The sequence below is a fragment of the Lissotriton vulgaris genome, chromosome 11 (assembly GCF_964263255.1).
Source record: "Lissotriton vulgaris chromosome 11, aLisVul1.2, whole genome shotgun sequence".
NCBI classification, from domain to species: domain Eukaryota; kingdom Metazoa; phylum Chordata; class Amphibia; order Caudata; family Salamandridae; genus Lissotriton; species Lissotriton vulgaris.
In genome coordinates this window covers 608,073,975-608,093,674 of record NC_141699.1, presented here as the reverse complement: position 1 = coordinate 608,093,674, position 19,700 = coordinate 608,073,975, and the positions used below count along the sequence as shown (strand labels likewise).

Here is a 19,700-nt window from a genome sequence, read left to right as displayed (position 1 = left end):
CAATACTCTAACCTTCCAGGGTCACCCCATACTGATCTTCCCAGATTACACGCGGGAGGTCCAGACTCAAAGACACTCTTTCACCGATGTGAAAAAAAAACTGCGAACCTTGTATTTCCAATATAGGTTGCTCTTCCAGGCCTGCCTCCGAGTGGTGTTCCAGAACAAAACCCACTTTTTCGAATCCCCGAGACGGCCTTGACTTGGCTGACCGAGGAGCTGCCTTTCAGGATGAACGCCTCGGATCCACTCCCTGAGGCCCAAATAGGGGACGGCCTTAGGGGAGGGCCCAAACCGCACAAAAGACGTACACTGTCTCGCAGAAGGCATGGGGCCCGCCAAACCAGATTGGGCTCGCCTGCTGACATCCGAATTGCGCCCTAAAGACGGAACACTCTTGAACAACTCTCGCTCCCCGCGGCGATCCAGTTCCACGAGCCGCATTGAACCTAGAAGTGCCTCAACTGCGAACCTCCAAATTGACTTTGCTGAATCCGATCTCTCTCGTAGTCCGACACTCCTGGAATGACGGGTCTAACCAGGGCCACGCCTTCAACGCATCCCTACCAAATACGCTAAGATATGTTTCCTGCTACAATCTTTTTATCTACGCCAAGACAATGAGTATCCTTATGTAAGGAGGGGTCCTCCATGCAATCCAATCCAAAAGTTTTAGTTTGGTCAAATACCTTACCTAATTGGGATGACAGATGCTTCTGTTCTCGAAGTATTGGGTGGGGGTAGGCGGTAGGGAGGGAGGTTGGGACCATTCTCCTGAATTGTTGTCCCACCACATTCGTCACACCAGAGTTCTTATCTTGTATTATGATAGTCCCACATACCGCTTGAAAAATACCATCACAGCAGCCAGAGCAGACCCCAGTCTATCCCTCAGTCAACCCGGGTTAGGTAGGCCTACGAACCCACTTGCACCCACCATGACATGCATGGACAACAGCGGAATCTCACTCCACATACTCTCTTGGAATGTTAATGGGCTCCTTGACAGGGTTAAGCAAACGGCAGTCTTAAGCTACGCCGAGCACTAGGCACCTGACATAGTCCTACTTCAAGAGATCCATCTCATGGGCAACCACTGCCCCTTTCTATCGAGATATGGCTACGATAGAGTTTGGCACTCAGGGTTTGCCTGGAGATCGCAAGGGGTGGCAATCCTCCAGTGGAGTAATCTCCCCTTCGTGCTCACACAGGCTACTAACAACCCTCGGGGAGGTTTTGGGGCTCTGAGTGGATTCTCAGGAGGGAACACTCTCAACCTAGTCTCCATATACTCACCTCCATCGATGCTCACAATGACCTTGAAATGTACCACTGACCTCATTGCGTCCCTACCCCTGGGTACAACAATAGTTGGGGGTGATTCCAATGTGGTTAAGAATCCAGACCTTGACACTGAATGCAAGCTTTCTGCTGCAAGAGCCGCACACGCTAAACACTTGGCGAACTGGGCAGATTTCCTAGGCTTCTGTGATGCTTGGAGAATTATGCATCCCCAGAGTAAGCAATTTACCCACACATCATCTGCACACCACACTCATGCACGAATAGACACCATATTTGTTCCCCCTATTGACTGCCAAAAGATCAGAGATATCACTATCCTTCCCAGAGGCATTTCGGATCACTCACCCGTACTCTTGAACATTGGGGAACCCCCTAACCTGATCCGCCCGACTTGGAGGATGAACGCGTGGTTCCTCCAGGATAAAGAGTTTAAAAAAGTGGTTGGGGCAGAGCTTCAGCAGTACGTCCTCACCAATAGTGGTTCTGTTCCCTCCCCAGGTACCCTATGGGAAGCAGGCAAAGCCACCATCCGTGGCTTCGCCAAGGGCTAACTTAAAGTAAAGCGTCTGACTCAGAACAATCAGATACTCTGCGAGAGGCCCAGGCGCTCCTCCTCGAGAAACACCCACCTGAAGACCGAGATGAGAACCAGACAAGACAACTTGAACACCTAAGAGATTAAATTAGGCAACTCTCCTTGGACGCCACCAAACTTCTATGGAGATCCTCCATAGCTAGAGTGTATAGCTGGAGAGTCAAAAACAGGAAGATCCTGCATAGGTTAGCTACATATCCCATAGCCAACCACATAATTCCAGAAATTAAAGACCTAGAAGACTTTGTCTATTGCTCCCCCCCAGCAATGGCCAAGACCTTTGCCTCCTACTATCGCAAGCTGTACTCAGGGCAATGCCCTGAAGTCTCCCTCCAAGAGCTACTCAAATCGGATCACCTCCATCTTCCCCGTATCAGCGCAGCTGAATCCATCAATACAGACCTCCCCATCAACCATGAGGAGATCAACGATGCCGTAGCACGCACTGCACCGGGCAAAACCCCAGGCCCTGACGGTGTACCATAGGAGTACTACGCTACATACTGGGAGATACTCATCCCGGACCTTTCTGATCTATTTGCTGAAGCCCTTGAAAAGGGCTCATTTCCCCCAGAGACAGATGTTGCCACCATTGTCATTATCCTTAAAACGCAACTGCCTTCATCAAATTGTGCCGACTACCACACAATATCTCTCATAAATACAGAGGTTAAGATATTGGCCGCAGTCCTAGCCCATTGGTTGAGGCCCTACCTTACCAAATTGATCCCCCCTGATCAATGTGGGTTCATGCCATCGTGGAGGACTAGACACTGCCTCTGATGCATCCACCTGGCCCTGGCAAACTGCCAATTGCTAACCCCCTATTTGGCGCTACTCCTAACTGACTTCAAGAAGGCCTTCAACTCTGTGGACTGGAGGTACTTGGACAATGGGCTGGCCGAGATGGGTCTAAGTCTATAGTTTCGCAACCTGGTTAAGGTCCTCTACTCCCGACCTCAAACACAAGTGCTCGTCAATGGGGGCGCTGTTGGAGGCATTTCCTATTAGAAGAGGAATGAGGCAGGGATGCCCCCTCTCACCCGTACCTTTCGCTTTAGCGATGGAGCCCCTGGCCTGCCTCATTCGGTCTGACGACCAAATTCAGGGTTGGAAGTGACCAGGCTCGTAAGAAGATAAAATCGCTTTGTATGCCGATGACGTCCTGCCCTTCCTTGCGGAACCGGCCCAATCTGGTACCCACTGTCTCCGGGCATTGCTCTCCTTCGGACGGGTCTCCGATTTGCCACTGAAGCCAAGCAAATTGGTTCTGGTCCCTTTACACTTAACTAGAGTGCTTTGACTGGCAATCCACAATACCCATCAGGCGGCAATTGTTTAAATATCTGGGAATCTGGATCACAATGCTCCCTGACCTCTCCTGGTCACTTAACATATCCCCATTGGCGAAGAGAGCTAGGGATGACCTCCACAAATGGCAGCCGCTACCACTCAATCCCCTAGGGAGAGTTGCCCTTTTTAAAATTATGATTCTCCCTAGATTCCTCTACGTAATCCCCTTTTATTTCCCACGGGCTTGGTTCAGAGAGCTAGATAGCCTGACCACCTAATTCCTCTGGGGCGGTCGGAGACCTTGTGTAAATCCCACCCTTTGACGGAGGCATGGGTATGACCAAATTATATTTATACTACCTGCCTACTCATACTACATGACTGGTTAATGGGGGGTGGTCTGACCTGGCATACAGACTCGAGTTGAGAGAATTGGGCCTACCTAGGATCCAAACGATGATGTATGGGGACCCATTCCTAGAACTCTACCTGTGGTGACGCAGGCTGTTCTTCTGGTCTGGCGAGCTTCCTTGCGCCACACCCACTGGACGAATAAACTGACCCTGTACCCACCGCTCTGGCATGGCACTTGGCTTAGGGAAGTTAGCGAATTGAAAGGATTCCAGACATGGGATCTCATTGGGGTTTCCCAACTTGGGGATGTGTGGGTCGGCGACCACATATGCACCTTACATGACCTGCAGACCAGATACTCCCTACACCCATCACAATTCTACAGATACTGGCAGCTGCGCCATGCCCTCCATACGCATATACCGCGAGGTACAACACTGCCAGGACTACAGTCCTCCAGAGGCACAAACTATGATGGGGAACTTGGGAAAAGGGGGCAGTTCACGTGTTTACTGCTCGCTAACTAACAACACCCCAACTACATTAGTCCGGCTCAGAAGCCAATGGGAGAGCTGAGTGGAACCCCTCGAGGAGGATGACTAGAGGGACACACTGATGGCACCCAAAACGGTCACTGTATCAACCAGACTCCACCTGATTCAACAATACTACTTACATACAGCGTACTTAACCCCCAAGCACCTCCACAGTGCTGGTTTGAACCCGGCTGCATCCTGCACTTGCTGTGGCCAAGAACAGGCAGACTTCTTTCACATGGTATGGACCTGCCCCCTCTTGGCTCAATATTGGGAGTCTATAGAAAGAGAACTCACAGAGGTCGTAGGTAGGGAGGTCCCACACAATCCACTAAACTCACTCCTAGGTATCACAGATAGACTGGATGGGTCCAGGAACGACAAACTGTTCCTCAACACGGCGATGATCGTGGCCAAAAGAGACATAGCTGCCAGCTTCCCAACCCACCTAGCTTTGCAAAGTGGCGCAGGGAAGTGGACTGGTGTGCAGCACAAGAGAAACCCCTATATGAGGCCCGGGCAGTCCGGCCAAACACCGCAGGGTCTGGGCAAATGGCTGGGGCAGATAGAATGAATACGTTTCATTTCACCGACTGTATGCATTATATGGGGCCTCACAGGGTCATGGCTGCCAAATGTGTAGCATCCAAAAGCAAATGTGGGACATCGCATCACTACTGAAATGTATTGTACTATGAATATCACTGGTGGTTTTTTGTTCTAAAACCAATAAAATTGTTTATAAAAAAAATAGTTTTTCACTACTGCAAGGCCTGCCTCTCCCATAGGGTAACATTGGAGTTACCATTTTACATTTTATAATTGTAATTTCCAAATGTGAACAAGTTCCCAGTTCATGTTTGGTGTCTTTGGAATTGTAATGAAAATTTGTGATTTATAGTGAAGTCGGATGTTAAATTATAATTTTGAAAATGTCACTTTTAGAAAGTTACATTGTCGGAGATTGCTGTGCCCTCCTGTTTACACAATTTTACTCCTTTTAGACGAAGTTCTTCCGAACTCTAAATTGTATGCGTGCTCCCTGGAAAACGTGAACTGCCCCTTTTCAAGTCGATAATTTGCAACATCAGATATGGAGCAGTACTGTACTCCAATCCAGACGCACAGCTGACCAGTAAAGCTATTTAAAAAGAACGTCTGATCATTACAATATCAGCTGTGCATCTGGATTGGAGTACAGTACTGCTCCATATCTGATGTTACTTTTAGGAAGTTGGCATTTTCCTGTCTTAGCCATTTAGTGCCGGCAGCCTGTCTCTGGGTCAGATGACTGTGTGTAGTTGACAGTTGGGCTTTGTGTATTCCTCCTAGACAGCCACACACAATAGGGAGCTTAGCTGTGTATGGATGGGCCATCACTGGCAGGATGGGAGGGAGGAGCTGGACCCAGCCCCACTTACACTTGAATTAACTGTGTCCTGCCGCCACACAAAGTGCTGCATACCCCCTCTAGTTAGTCTGGAACCAGGGCCGGGAAGGCAGGGCACCTGTTCACTTCAAAGATCTGCCTCTAGAAGCTTCTCCCCACTTCAAAGGCACAACTGGGGATAAATACTAGACTTCAGACACTCACTTTTCAGTACACTTCTGGACCTGAGGATACTCTGCCAGGAAGAAGGACTGCTGTCCTGCTGAAAGAACTGCCACTCTGCTGGACTGCTGATCTGAAGGTCTATTGCCCTGCTGGGCTGACCTGCTGCCCTCTTGTCTGGTTGAGAAGGACTGGGCCTGCCTCTCTTAAACCCATAATGATTCCAAGGACTAGTTCAGCGGGATGGGGCAGGGGTGTTAGTGTATATGACTCCCAGGCTCCTGAAAGATCGAAGCCTTCTACAGGGAGTAGTGGTACCTCCCATTTGCAGGAAGTGACTAAGAGCGTAGACCAAAAAGGTGAGCTTCAGAGGCAGAGCTGCCTTTCATGGACAAATGACGATCCCACTGCTGTAGGGCTGAGTCTTTGTTCAGGTAGACAGGTTGGCAGTTCGAACAGAGAGGAGAAACCAGTGGCCAAACTGGTTTTCCAATGGGTGTGAAGCCCACAGATAGCCACACCTCTAGGGGGGGGGGGGCTACCAAGCTCCTAACATCAAAGGAAGGGCTCAGATATCTTGAAAGTTGGCAGAATAGTTTGGGATTGCTAGATGCCCCACATAGCTGAAGTCATCACAGGGTGGGAGGGATCCTGGTAGCCCCTTGGCTAGTGACCACATCATCTTCCCAGAGCACTTTCTGGGCATAAATATGGCACCCCTGGCACTCTGAACCTCATATCACAAAGGAGTTGAAGAAAGTACAGAAGAAGGACTTCTCTGCCGACCCCTGGACCTGACAAAGAGATGCTGCACTGTCTGCCGGACTGCAACTGCCACACCTTGGGCTAGCAAAGAGAGGACTGTGTGTGTGGCTCCTGGCTCACAGAAAAGTCACTTCTGAGCTGCAAACAAAAAGAAGTGACTCCAAGGGTCATTTGGCTGACCCCCTGGAACCAGCACCAGGCCAATGAAAGTTGAAACTGCCCATTCCGCCAAGTAGTAGCCACATACTTCAGAACACCACTGGCTGCTGATGAGAAACCCAAAAGACCAATCCTCAACACTCAAAAGTCTAAGTCCATATTGATCGCCTAATACAGACATCAGCCTTCACCAAAGAAAACCGCTGGAACCGCTGTGCATGGAGATCGTCAGTCCAGCCGCAGCTGGCCTACTGGTTCAAAAATGTTTTGAGGGACCCAGACTCCTGTTGGCAAAGTTGCCCTACCTTAACTGTGCATTGAGGAATAACCGCAAGGACACTCCCATCGACCACAGAGCCTCCAGAGCATCTTTCAGCACCCTGAATCCCCGGCATAAGGACCACTCTATTGAAGACTCCTGATTTAAAGTGTGGAACTGGACTTGAGACTGCTTTGGTGATCAGGTAACAGTCCAAATACTTCTTATTGGCCTGACCTTTCCCCTGTTTCAAGGGAGTAGCGAGAAAATTACAATACCCTCCACTTTGAACCAAAGCTCTTGTAGCACTAAGCAAACAAAGCAAGTCATTGCGACCCTCCCCAGAGGGACAGGGATGTCTTTTTCATCCAAGCATCTATCCATTCATCCTTTCACATTTCATCTACCCACTGAAATCCACTAGTTCACCTTTACATTCTGTCATCCAATCAATATTTCATCTATCATTCAATCTGTCACCATTCCATCCATCTGCCTATCCATATCCAAACCTATCCACCCATCTTCAAACCTATCCAGCAAACCTTTCCATTCAGCTATCCTTTCACTCAGTCATTCATGTTTCACTTATTCATCCCCCTTTCATCTATCCATTTATCCTTTCAGTCATTCATCCAAACTTTCACTCATCCAGCCTCCCTTCCACTTCATCCATCCACCCTTTCACTCCATCCATCCATCCATCCATCCTCCATTTCACTCATATATCCATCCACCCTTTCACTCAGACATCCACCCTTTCACTCATCCATCCACCCTTCAACCCATCCATCCACTCATTTATCCATAAATTTACCTTTTCACTCATCCATCCTTTCACTCACTCATTCATACACCCTTTCACTAATCTGTCTATCCATTCACTCATCCATCCATCCATCTAGCCATACAACTACCCTCCCTTTCACTCATCCATCCATTTTTTCACTCATCCATCCTTACATCCGTCCTTTTGCTCATCATTCCAGCCACCATTTCACTCTGTCTATCCATCACCTAACCCTTTAGTCTATCCACTCATCCATCCATCCATCCTTTCCTCATCCATCCTCAACCCTTTCACTCATCCATTCAACCATTCAGTCATCCATCTATCCATCATCCATCCTCCCTCCCTTCACTCATCCATCCTTTTACTCATTTATCAATGCACCTATCCATCCATCCTTTCATATTAATTATGAGCCTTTGTCTGCCGAGCTGCAGACAGAAGAGGCCCATCACGAATCACACCCCTGCATTAGCTGTAGCTGTTAAAGCGGGGGGTTGAGGACGTCCCTGCCCTGTTGGAATTGGTCACCCATCCCTGGTCGAAGTAGCTGAACACAACTCTTTGAAACTTTTAAAAAGATTTTAAACTTTAAGTTTAATAATGCTTGCTTGCGCTTTGAACTAAAAAGTTGTGATTTACATTTTACTTAAAAATCTATATCTCCGGAACCCTCTGGTGGATTTTGCTAATCTTGGGGTCATAAAAATTAATAACAATATAATCTATGTTTATAAATTGGTGTCAGATTTCTTTCATGTTGCGTGAATTTCTTATTTCGTTGTTTGGTGCTTCTAAATGCTTTACACTAGTACCTTTGTTTAAGCCTTGCTGCTCGAAGCCACAGCTACCTAGAGTTGAACTAAACTAGCCTGACTGGAAGCATGATAGTTTTGTGAGGATATTGCATAATAAGGTCGCACAACCGTACAATACCATACAATACGCCACAATCCTCAAAATGTGGACACTAGAATGGAACGCAATTGCACTACAGTAATCCGCTAACAGTTCTGCCTTTTCCATGTGCTGGTGTTTAACTCACCACGTCTAAGTCTACTACACAGGATCAGCCCTATGTGCTTTTGAGCAAAAAAAACAAACCCTTTATTCTTGAGCACAGCACAGTGGTGACATGAGGCAGGTGTTTCAGGATAGACATAACGTTTTTGGATAGCCACAGGTCCACGAATAAGAGAGAAGTAAAAAGTCTGTCCGGTTATATCTTAGTGCAAGACCCACCAGGAGTAGCTCCCTTGCTGCTCAGCCCCATACTTCCAACTAACACTCATCTCACCAGGTATCCCAAACATTCCATACATCACACGCACCAGCATTCCAACACATCCACTCACAACACAGGCATTCTGGCTGAGCAGCAAGGCAGGGAAATGGGAAGGATGTATGGCACAGAATACAAGATACCACAGTTTATTATTCTGCTGAGATATAATGAGACAGCAGAGAGAAACACAAATCAGCTGAGAAATTTCGGGATCTGATGCAGAGATAAAGAAGCCTCATCTAATGGCTTGGATCGCCTTACCAACAGAGCATATGCTTGGGTAGTGGAGGCAGAAATTAAACAGGAGTCAATCTGTGCTAAACAAATAAAAAAAAAAAAAAAAAACATTTCATGGGAATCTCCCACTCGTGGCTAATTGGAAGCTTTCAGATTAACTGTGTTTTTTAGTCTTCAGTGGTAGTCAGTTGGTAACAAAGGAATAGATGTTTAATCACACCTCCCACTTACAAGTGTGGTACATCATTTTTTGCTTTCAAACTAATATTTTACACCAGACGTCTGTAACTTGTGCATGAATTTGAGACTTCAACTAAAGAAACAATAGATTCACTTGGGTGCAATAGGAACATTTGATATATCTGCTTTGCCAAATATCTACCTACATATCAGACTCTTTATCAGCTAAAGACCCTTCGTTGAAGAATATCCATTGGGAATAAGAGTGATCTTGCACCAGGTCACTTGTAGGCCACTGTAACAGCTAGTATGTGGTATAAGTTCCAGTACTCCTTTGATTCCAAGATGTATCCAAATACTTACCTCTTATGTCTAATTATATATATTGTTAGGTTAACTTTTATTACTGTATATTAACCTACCTAATATCACTGTGAAATGTCTGTTATTTAAGCTGTATCTCTAAACTCCCTTATGTAATGTGAAGCGCTCTGATACCCAAGGGTCACGTTCGCGCTATACAAAACTCTTTAAATAAAATAAATAAATAAATAAATATGGATTGCTGAGAGTGTATCATGTGAATCGTTCCAGCCATAGTAGGTCTCATCTTTGCAAGGATTTATGGCAGGTATGTTTATAAACCTTTGCGATGTGAACATCCTCAACTTTTACCTAGGTTGCATTGTACTGTAGTATAACACTTATGTAGTTCTTACTACGCCTTTGTGAGGCTTTGAAGCTCTTGCTTACATGGGTAGCATGCAACACCATCGAGGGCACATGATTTGAAAGTAGTTGTATTTGTTTTGATCCCAGGTGGGAAGTGTTTCCATGTCAGGTGAGGACCACCGAGGTGCGGTTATAGTGTTATGGGACGCTTTTCACATGTTAAAGAGGTGTGAGATAGATGCACAGTTTATGGTTTTTGGTAAGCTGGCGGTGTTGAACAGCAGTTCCTTTTAGCGTATTGCTTATGATCACAATCCACTTAGATTGTTACCATATAGGGTTATCCATTCTGAGATTTGTATATGCCTCAGCTGGCGTAGGTAGGAGTAAGAGAGGGTCTGGTGATCTGCTAGGATGAAGAGCACTACAATCATACCTGACATGATTCTCGATGTGAGATGATAAGAAACGATCAGAGTATGTAGTTAGTTGGGACCTGCAGTGGTTGACTAAATTAAAGTCCTCCAGAAGACAACTGTATATGGCAAAGCTGTTCAGTAATGCCATGCCTGTTCGTTGATGATGTGTGCTCTGTTGCTATGGAAGGGTACAGTACTGGGTGATAGATATGACCTGTGGCAGGTCTGTCCAATACAAGTGTAAAGGGACTAAGCAGTATAAGAGAATTATTATGCGGCCTGACTGAACTTCAAATGGCTGAACGACTGCAGAGCGCTATTAGTATTAGTAAGGGCCAGGAGGTTATGTATGAATTTACATTACTATATAGCGTCCAGGCACCCTATATAGCACACACTGTAAGGTGTCAAGTTTGATCTGTTGTGAGATTTGCAGAACTGTAAAAATGTAAAGTCACATCTTCTAATGATTGACAGAATTTACAGCTGATAAGAACTGCTCGTTGAACATACATCTTATTTTAGTTTGTACTCTGAACTCCAGCCTCTACCTAGTATCCACCTTTATTCTTCTACAACAGCTCCCCTGTGCCTGCAGAGAGACTGATTACAACTCTGCAGGCCTCCCAGATGGAACTCTCACTATCTTACATACAAGTATAACGTGTTTGGCGGCTCAGTGGACAAAAGCAGCCACCTCTGGGGCATGTACTTAATTGTGTGGTCCTGGGTTTGAATCCTTGGGGTCTGCTCAGTTTTGCATTCTTCTTAGAAGCACCAAGAAACCACTTCACCAGTGAATGAATCTGCGTTGCGTGAGAATTAAAATAGAACTAACCAGTAAAATGTATGTTTATATGAAAAATATACGATCATTTCTCTGTTACATAAGAAATTGTATTACCATGATTCAACCGGTACTTTCAGTAGGAGGCAAGAGCTTTAATCCTAGAGTCCCAATTATAGGACATTACTTGATCATGCACAAATCTCTTACATTTCCTGTGGTTTACTTCACTAGATCACAACTACGGGGATAGCGTAGGCACAGACAAGCTCCCAATATTAAACATCATATGGAAAACTGGACAAACACAAACATGGGTTTCATTAGATAGTGGGGAGTGGGGTAAATATTTAACCTATATAGGTCTTGTTGAGATGAGAAGATAGCCTGTTCATCTTTCAGCAGAGACCTATACAACCTGGAATCCAGGTACACCAACTTAGACTGTCAAATTCAGCAAATTGAGCACGACTACTGGGAAATACTTCAACCAGCTGCTAGGGGGTTTCCAAACGAAAGGAATGTGATTGTAAATCTTGTTTGAATTATGTTATTTTCTGTAAGAATATTTGGCTAGCACAGAGAAAATGGGCCAGATTTTTGCTAATCTGATTTGTTTGAAGTGCGAATGACAGAATCAAATTCATTGAATCAGGGTCTGTGTTCTAATTGAAGCCACAGATGGAATGCACGAATGTGCTAAATCTGCTAGGTGGGCAGGATTTCCCATGGGTGTAAATTCAGAAAAAGCATGGGACAATATGAGTTAGACTCGAAATGTTGGGAACATCTGCAAAGGCGGAATGCTGTGGGTATTCACAAAGATTCACAATGCAATGTGTCACAATAAAGGCACTTGTACAACTGTTATAACAACGTTGTAGTAATTGGCCATTTATGGAGGAAACACTCACCGAATATCCACAGATATCCAGTGGGAGACAGCGAAAGGATTTTACTACATAGAAACATGTATTCCATGTGAAGAATCAACCGGGCTCTGGAGATGCACCGAGAAAAGGAACACACATTTGCCTAACCTTGGAGATAGCCTATGAACAACATGCAGAGGTACTACTGGGGCTAGAGGAGGAAATCAAGAGAATTACTTGAGAGCAACAATTTCTGTCGAAATTAGAGTGCAGCGTGTGGTTTTTTTTTTAAATCTCATAAAGTGGGCAAAGCTAAGAGAATCAGGGGTTTGTGATTAAATTTCAGACCTGCTCATTTCTATTTTAATAATCATCCCCATAATGGCACTGATGTGCAGCATACACAAATGTCTCTTAGTGTTATGAATCTGGGACAAACTGTGTACCACTCATTAGTTTACAAAAACACAATAACAAGCTTTTGTCTCACACATGAAATGGGTAGTGGCAAAGACAACAACTTCAGGAATCAGGATCAGCAGGTTAAGTTTACTGATCCTCTTCCTTTTCAGGAGAGGCTACAGCTCAGTGGTTTGCATCAACTGATGTCCCCCACCCAACCAGATGAGCTGAAAGGAAGGGGCGCTTCTTGATGACGCACGGACAGAGGCTAAAGGTACCCATGGACTCACCTATCTTGTTAAAAGCCTCTCTCAGCTCCTCCAGATCCTCCCGGGATATCGTTGTAGTGTTGTTTTCCATCTTCACGCCGCACCGGAGGGTTGGTCTCCACGCCTTTAAATCTGAAGATAATCAAAGGGGTCAGGCTGTCAATTGACTGTAGTGAAAAGCGTCACAATAAACAGCTGAAATGCATTGAGGCGAGAGAAGCAAAAAACGCGTTCCAGTCACTATCCACTCTGGAGCCCTTAAGCAGACTGAGTATTTTGCTATAAATAATTCTTTTGTGGATAAAGCAGAGCTCTGCCCTCTGTTGAAACAGTGACTAAGCCTTCAAAACAGAAACACCCTCCTCACAACTGCTTTTCACCTGCTTTGCAGAACATCAGAGCCACTGCCTCCAGGAAACAACCTCCTGTGTCTCCTAAAGGCAGTACTGGAGAGACAAAAGACCAGTCGACACCCACATCAGTTGCCTGCTTATATATTTTTTTGGGTGCGGGAGGGGGCTTACAAACGGCTTGCATGTTGTGGAATTATTTTAATGTTTATTGATCTTCAGTACGGGCGATGTAGGCCGTTTCGCTCTCAAAAAAACTAAAATGATTTAGTGTTATGTTTTTGTGACATCCAACAGTGACTTGTGATATTGTAGAGCCTTAGAGCCTCAACAGCAAAAATAGAGGTATGTTGTTGTTTTATTTTACCAGACAGAGCGTTATACCATTTTCTCAATATCACGTGAAGGTCATCATCGTTCATTGGCCATAAGGCATTCTGGGCCTTCTTTAGAATTGGGCAAATGTGGGGCATCTCCCAAAAAGTGGAGGGTATCTGGTCCGCCGTCTTACGTGTGCACTGATATCAATGACATTCTAAATACTGCAGAGGGGGCATAAGACAATATTTGGCAGATGTCGCGCTTACCTGGAAATCTCGAAACAAGGCCCTTCGTGTTTCTTAAGGCTTTGGGGGTTTTTAAGTAGTACCATTATTTGGATGCAAAACTAAGATGGGGAAAGGGTGCCATGGGTGTAAGACTGTACAAAGAGAAGAAGGGAAAGGAAGTCAAAAAGGAGAGGTTAGCTGAAGGCAATGACATGGCAGTGGTGCTGGAATAACTTTCAGAGTGGGTGCTGCCATAATTGTTACATTACTGAATTCAAGGGTTTGTGAAAAATCCAAGGGCCAGATGTACAACTGTGGAAATAGCGCCTCGGAAATTGCGAGTCTTTTGCAACTCTTAATTTGCGAAGCGCTATTACCAATGTACAACAGTGTATTTCACACTGGTAGCGATTCCCAATGGGGTCGCAAATAGAGAGGCTCAAGACTATTAATGAGCCTCTCGCAATGTGCGACCCCACTGGGAATGGCAGGCCCTCCCAGGTATGGTGGCCTGCTGGGCTCAGCAGACCACCATGTCTGGGACTGCCTTTAAATAAAGCAGTTTTTTTTAATGCAGTCCGTTTTCCTTAAAGGAAAACGGGTTGCATTTAAAAAAAAAAGAATGAAACGTTTTCGTTTAATTTTTTAAGGGCAGGCAGGGTTCCCTGGGACCACTCTGCCTGCCCTTAAAAAATATTTTGCCTTGCGTTTGGAAAGGGGAAGGGGGTCCCCTGGGGACTTCTTCCCTTTTGTGGACACAAACACAACATAGGGTTGTGCTCGCTATTAGGAAGGGAACGCCCCATCCTAATAGCGAGTTGCAAAAGCCTATTTAGCAAGTCGCAAAAAAATTGCGAGTCGCAAAATATGGTTTGTACATTCCCCAGGCTATTTTTGCGCATGCAAAAATGGTCGTACATCTGGCCCTAAGTACCGCAAAAACAACAAGTATAGCAAATGATCCACGCCAATTTAGCAAGAGAGTGGTACGGGTGAGGTGTGTAAGTGGTCGTGAAATTTAAAGCACAAATATATTTCTAGAGCATGGAGTGGCAGCACATTGTCATTTACATTTTCCTTTGAAATGGCCACAAAATTTGCTCTGAACATGCCGTTTTACTGATAAACCAATATACCGCACAAACAATAGTATGTGGAACACAGGTTCTAGCAAATATTATTCATTTGCAAATCACCAATTAGTGTGTCTTGATTTGTTTTGCGCCTATTAAAATCTTTGTTTCTATCACACTTCAGAATTACAAAAAAATGTGTTTCATGTTAATAGATAAGTAGCAAACTGTCAGAAGACGTAGCCTGACATTTGGACTCTGTCTTTGAACACATAGCAGGGGTGACCAGATAAAAACAAATATTAAAGACATCTTTATTGTTCATTCACCCTCTGAACTCCAGTATGATTATTTTGGTGGTGCTGCAGCAGCCACAACATCCCTACTTCCAGCACCTATGCAACATGGATTACAAAGTCAATATTACTAATTTAGAATAGTTCTCTGTGTGTAAGTAATACAAGTTGAACATTTTAACTTCATCATTGCACGACTTCTGAGCAAACCTCTTGGGTATATATATATATATATATATATATATATATATATATATATATATATATATATATATATATATATATATATATATATATATATATATATATATATTATTTTTTTATATATACCACGCACACACACACACACACGCACACACACACGCACACACACACACACACTTTAGTTAGTAGAATGTAATATGCTATTTATTACCTTTTGTGAGTGTGGAGAGGAACCCGGACTCAGGGTAGGCAAAGACTCAAGTGAATCATGATGCCCCTACCCTCCCTCAACAATGGCGATAAATGGTATAGTATACTCAGCACATCTGCATATATGGTTTATGCCAATGCATTGTTTCATGTGTATTTGTTTCAACAAGCCGTAGTTAACCAAACCAGGATGCAAGGAGTTAAATTTTTGCAGCAAGATAAATCAAACTAAAGTGATTGAGTGTTGTTTCCCTGTGTAAAGTAATTGTAACATGCAATGTTTGAGGCAGTAAAAAGCCTTTTTCTCATGTCGATTTTGCTGTACCGCAGAAATAAACTCCAAAATGACCTTTGCACTGTAGTAATAAATGTGAGAATCAGCGGCAGCTCCTCCGCAATGGTGGAGGAGCATCGCCCCACTTCCTGGCTTAGATCCAGCAAATGTCAAATAAAACGATGTTCTTGCATTGTTTTATTTTGCATTTGCCAGCTCTTAGCCAGCGCTGCAGGGAGGGGCGGGCGGAGGCATTGGAGGGGGGAGGAGGAGTGCTATGTGGACTACCGAAGTACTCATGTGTGTTTGACCGGCCACATCAGGCCAACCAAAACACACATGCGCACTTAGGTTTCTACAATCCGACTGCATTGAGCGACCGAGCTGGAGAAACCCCCACAGAATCCTTGGCCTGAGGGGATCGTATTTCTAGCCCGCTCGGGCAAATCCCCACAAGGATTGGATGGGAAACTGTCCCAGGGGCTGCCGGGATCCAGGAAGAGGAGAGGTTGAAAATGTGACGAGACGCAGGAAGCGACCGGCAGCTGGAGGCTAAAGGTACGTTTTTTTTATAACTATTATTTCTAACACCACCCCGCGCGACCCCATCCTTGTCCGAACGCACATTTCTTAGTATAGTTGCTCCAAATAACATAGGTCATTGGGCCACATTTATTTTCAACGCTTTGGCATAAACATTAATGTCATAGCAGTGAAAATAAATGTGGCCCAATAACACATGATTTAAAGCAATTATACCAACAAACACCTTCTCACATTCATTACCACACAGAAAAGTTGCTTTTAACCACGGTACAGCAAAACTGTCATGAGAAAAACACAGTTTACTGCCTCACAAATGACATGTTACAATGACTATCAAGAACTCTACTAATACCATGCGATTTTTCTTGCACCACACACTTAACTTGTACTTGCATCTCGGTGTTGGTGAAATAGTTTTCTTTTTATTTCAAAGTATTTTTATTAATTTTATATAGGCAGATACATTAGCATTTCTGTTACAAGGTTAGCCAAACGTAGTTTTTAGTGCACTGTTTACAGGTACTTTGAGATATGTGTTTCGGCAATCCCTTCTGACTTGACTTTGCTGGAAAATTAGGCAAAGGGTGATAGAAAGAAAGAAGCAGAAAGAAAGAGTTGAAAGAGAGGATACAAGAAAGGTTCTGTAGCAATGAGACTAATTGGACTTATAGCCTCGTGCCAGAGCCATCACCCCCTGGTTAGCTTGTGGCAAGATTGGTAGCCATGTCAGCCCCCCGGCGCCCCTTAGGCCAATGTAGTAGCGTTCGATCTCTCTCACTCCACCGCCCACAAGTGGAGGGGGAGGGAAACCGGAGTGGCTTCGTAAGAGTCCAGGTACGTGTGGAGTGACTTCCACATCCCCCTGGCTGCTGGCCTCCAGGGCGAGTTCTGTAGTGCGATGTTATCTGCGTCTCTGAGGTGCGTCACCTAGTTGACCTAGCCTTTGTATGAGGTCTTAGTTGTGTCTTTCCAATTGGCTAGGACCATTTTTACCGCTGCGGTCACCAGCAGGTCTAGTAGGTCTTTGTCATGATCTGATCTTAGTTCTGTGGTCATGAATGCAGTTGCGAGGGTGGAAAATTCAGCTTTTAGTGTGCAGCCCAGTGCTTCATTTATGAAAACAAAGATTTTCTCCCAGAGCATTTTGAGTGTTGGGCAATAGTAGATAAGATGTGCTAGGTCCCCCTTTTCCTTGCTACAGTTCCAGCATAGGTCCTCTTCCCTGAGGCCTAGTGAGAATAAAGGTGCAGGAGTCCAGGAAGCCTTATGAACTCTGGCCGCCTTCTCACATTCAAAATTGTTAATATATAAAATATCACAGCGTGTGTAGTACTATATATTCAGTTCAGTTCAACGGCTTTATTTCGATTGTTACATCATAAAAGCAACACATAAAAAATACAACATGGATCCATTCAGAAAAGATTTACATTCATTAAAAGTTTTTATCCAAAAAGATTAAAAGCATTGTAACAAATACAAATGTAAGATGGCCGAATTCCATAGCATAAAACAGGATCCCAACAATCTTTAAAAAAAATAACCATTTATCAATCGGTCGTAGAATTAAAAATCAATCAATTAAACAGTAATTAATAGCCGTTTTGTCCTGATGGACCATGCCCATGACAAAAAATTTGCAAGGCCGAAGACATACATGGGCCGAGTATCTGATATTAAAATTCGGAGTGCCACGGAAGAGTGCCTAGTACCCATGGCCCTACATACAGGTTTAAGCCACAGTTGCCTTGGGCGTGCATAAGCCGGGCAGACAAACAAAAAGTGTTCTACTGACTCCGTGATGGGGACAGAATGCAATTGTCTGATACAGTGGCTTCCAGTGGGCTGTTAGGGCACGTACAGGAAGAGACCCCACTCTGAATCTGAAATACAGGGACCTGTCGTAAGGTTTCCAGACCATATCCAGATAGAGCTCCCGGTAAGGTGCGTCCTTGTGTATTAGAAACTCCTCTGTAAGCCTGCCAAGAGATGGGTCCGTAGTGGTTCTGCCTTGACGCCTTCGGGCTAAGTTGCGCGTTTATAAATATCATTATAAATATCATTTCATTCACTGACACAGTTCCAATACAAGTTTTTAGGACAGGTTTCAGGGATGGAGGATTGACTTTCCCAGGCTTCACTGAGTCCCAATTTACCAAGCAGAGCCTTAACATCGGTTAGCCATCTTATCCTGTGCCACCCCGCCATTGACATCACCTCCACTAGGCCTTTAGCGTATTTGGCAAGTTCAGGGACACGCCACAGCCTAGCCCATAGAAGTAATGGTCGTAGTCTTGCCACATCGCTAATTTGTTGACATCCAAGGTCCAGCAGGAGGGGTAGCGTAGGTGTGCTCTGTGGGAGGGACATAATACCTTTTAAGAACTTGTTCTCAGACCTAGTTAGAAGATCGGTGTTAGAAGTACCCCAAAGTTCTGCGCCATGCAAGGCGGAACTAACACCCTTCGCCTTATAAATATCCATAACAGGGGCGATGGGCTTAGTTGAAGAAGATCGCTGTTCTTTAGCGAGTGCCCCTGTGACCCTTTTGTGATTGAGCAGCATTTTCAGCAGATGGGGGGGTCCACTGCATAGTATCCGTGATACCTAAATAATCAAAAACAGTGACCCTTTCCAGAGGGGTTTTATTTAGTACAGGGGGACGACCTAATTTTTGGGGGGGATTTAAAACCAAATACTTAGTATTGTCTGTGTTTATTACTAGGCCCCGTTGGCCACAAAAGGTCTGAAAACTAGCTAAGAGGCCCTGGAGACCCGCCGGAGTTTTTGAAATTAATAGCGTGTCATCTGCAAAAAGAAGAGTGGGAATTTTCTCCCCTGCCAAGGATGGTGCATCTGAAAGATGTTTAAGTAAGTGCTCCACAACCCCATTCACATAAAGTGAAAAAAGGGTGGGAGCAAGAACGCATCCCTGGCGTACCCGTTTTCTGCCCATCAGTGCCCCATCGCACCTGCGCAAAATTACCATCATGCAATCGCACTAAGATCGACAGAATATTTGGGGGAATCCCCATATCCGCCAACACGCCCCATAGTTGTTCTCTGGGCACAAGGTCAAAGGCAGTCTTTAGGTCAATGAATGCCAAATAAAGGATGCCTCTGCCTATAACCACCACCTTCCAATATAGTAATAGGAGCCTGAAGGCCTGCTCTATCGTGCCAGTGCCAGCCCTAAAGCCAGCCTGATAGTCCGAGAGGATCTCTTTGTCATCTACCCATTGGAGGATTCTCTCCAGCACCACCTTACCCACGACCTTCTGGGTTGAGTCCAATAAACGTATTGGTCGGTAGTTGGCAGGGTCTTCCCTCCGTCCTTTTTTAAAAATAGGGACGACCTCTGCCCCCTTCCAAGAATCGGGGATGGCGGTGGAAAATTCAGCTTTTAGTGTGCAGCCCAGTGCTTCATTTATGAACACAAATATTTACTCCCAGAGCGTTGTGAGTGTT

At 44.9% G+C, this 19,700-nt stretch overlaps 1 protein-coding gene across 2 annotated transcripts in view; it reads right to left on the bottom strand.

Annotated features, from left to right (window-relative positions):
- PLS1 (plastin 1) overlaps positions 1-19,700 on the bottom strand; it is a 637,640-nt gene that overhangs the window by 323,749 nt on the left and 294,191 nt on the right. For both annotated transcript variants that reach the window (XM_086943716.1, XM_086943715.1), the window contains exon 2: positions 12,753-12,863. In XM_086943716.1, coding sequence (XP_086799842.1) covers positions 12,753-12,822 — 70 coding nt within the window. In that variant the 5' untranslated portion in view covers positions 12,823-12,863. The remainder of the gene's footprint in view (positions 1-12,752; positions 12,864-19,700) is intronic.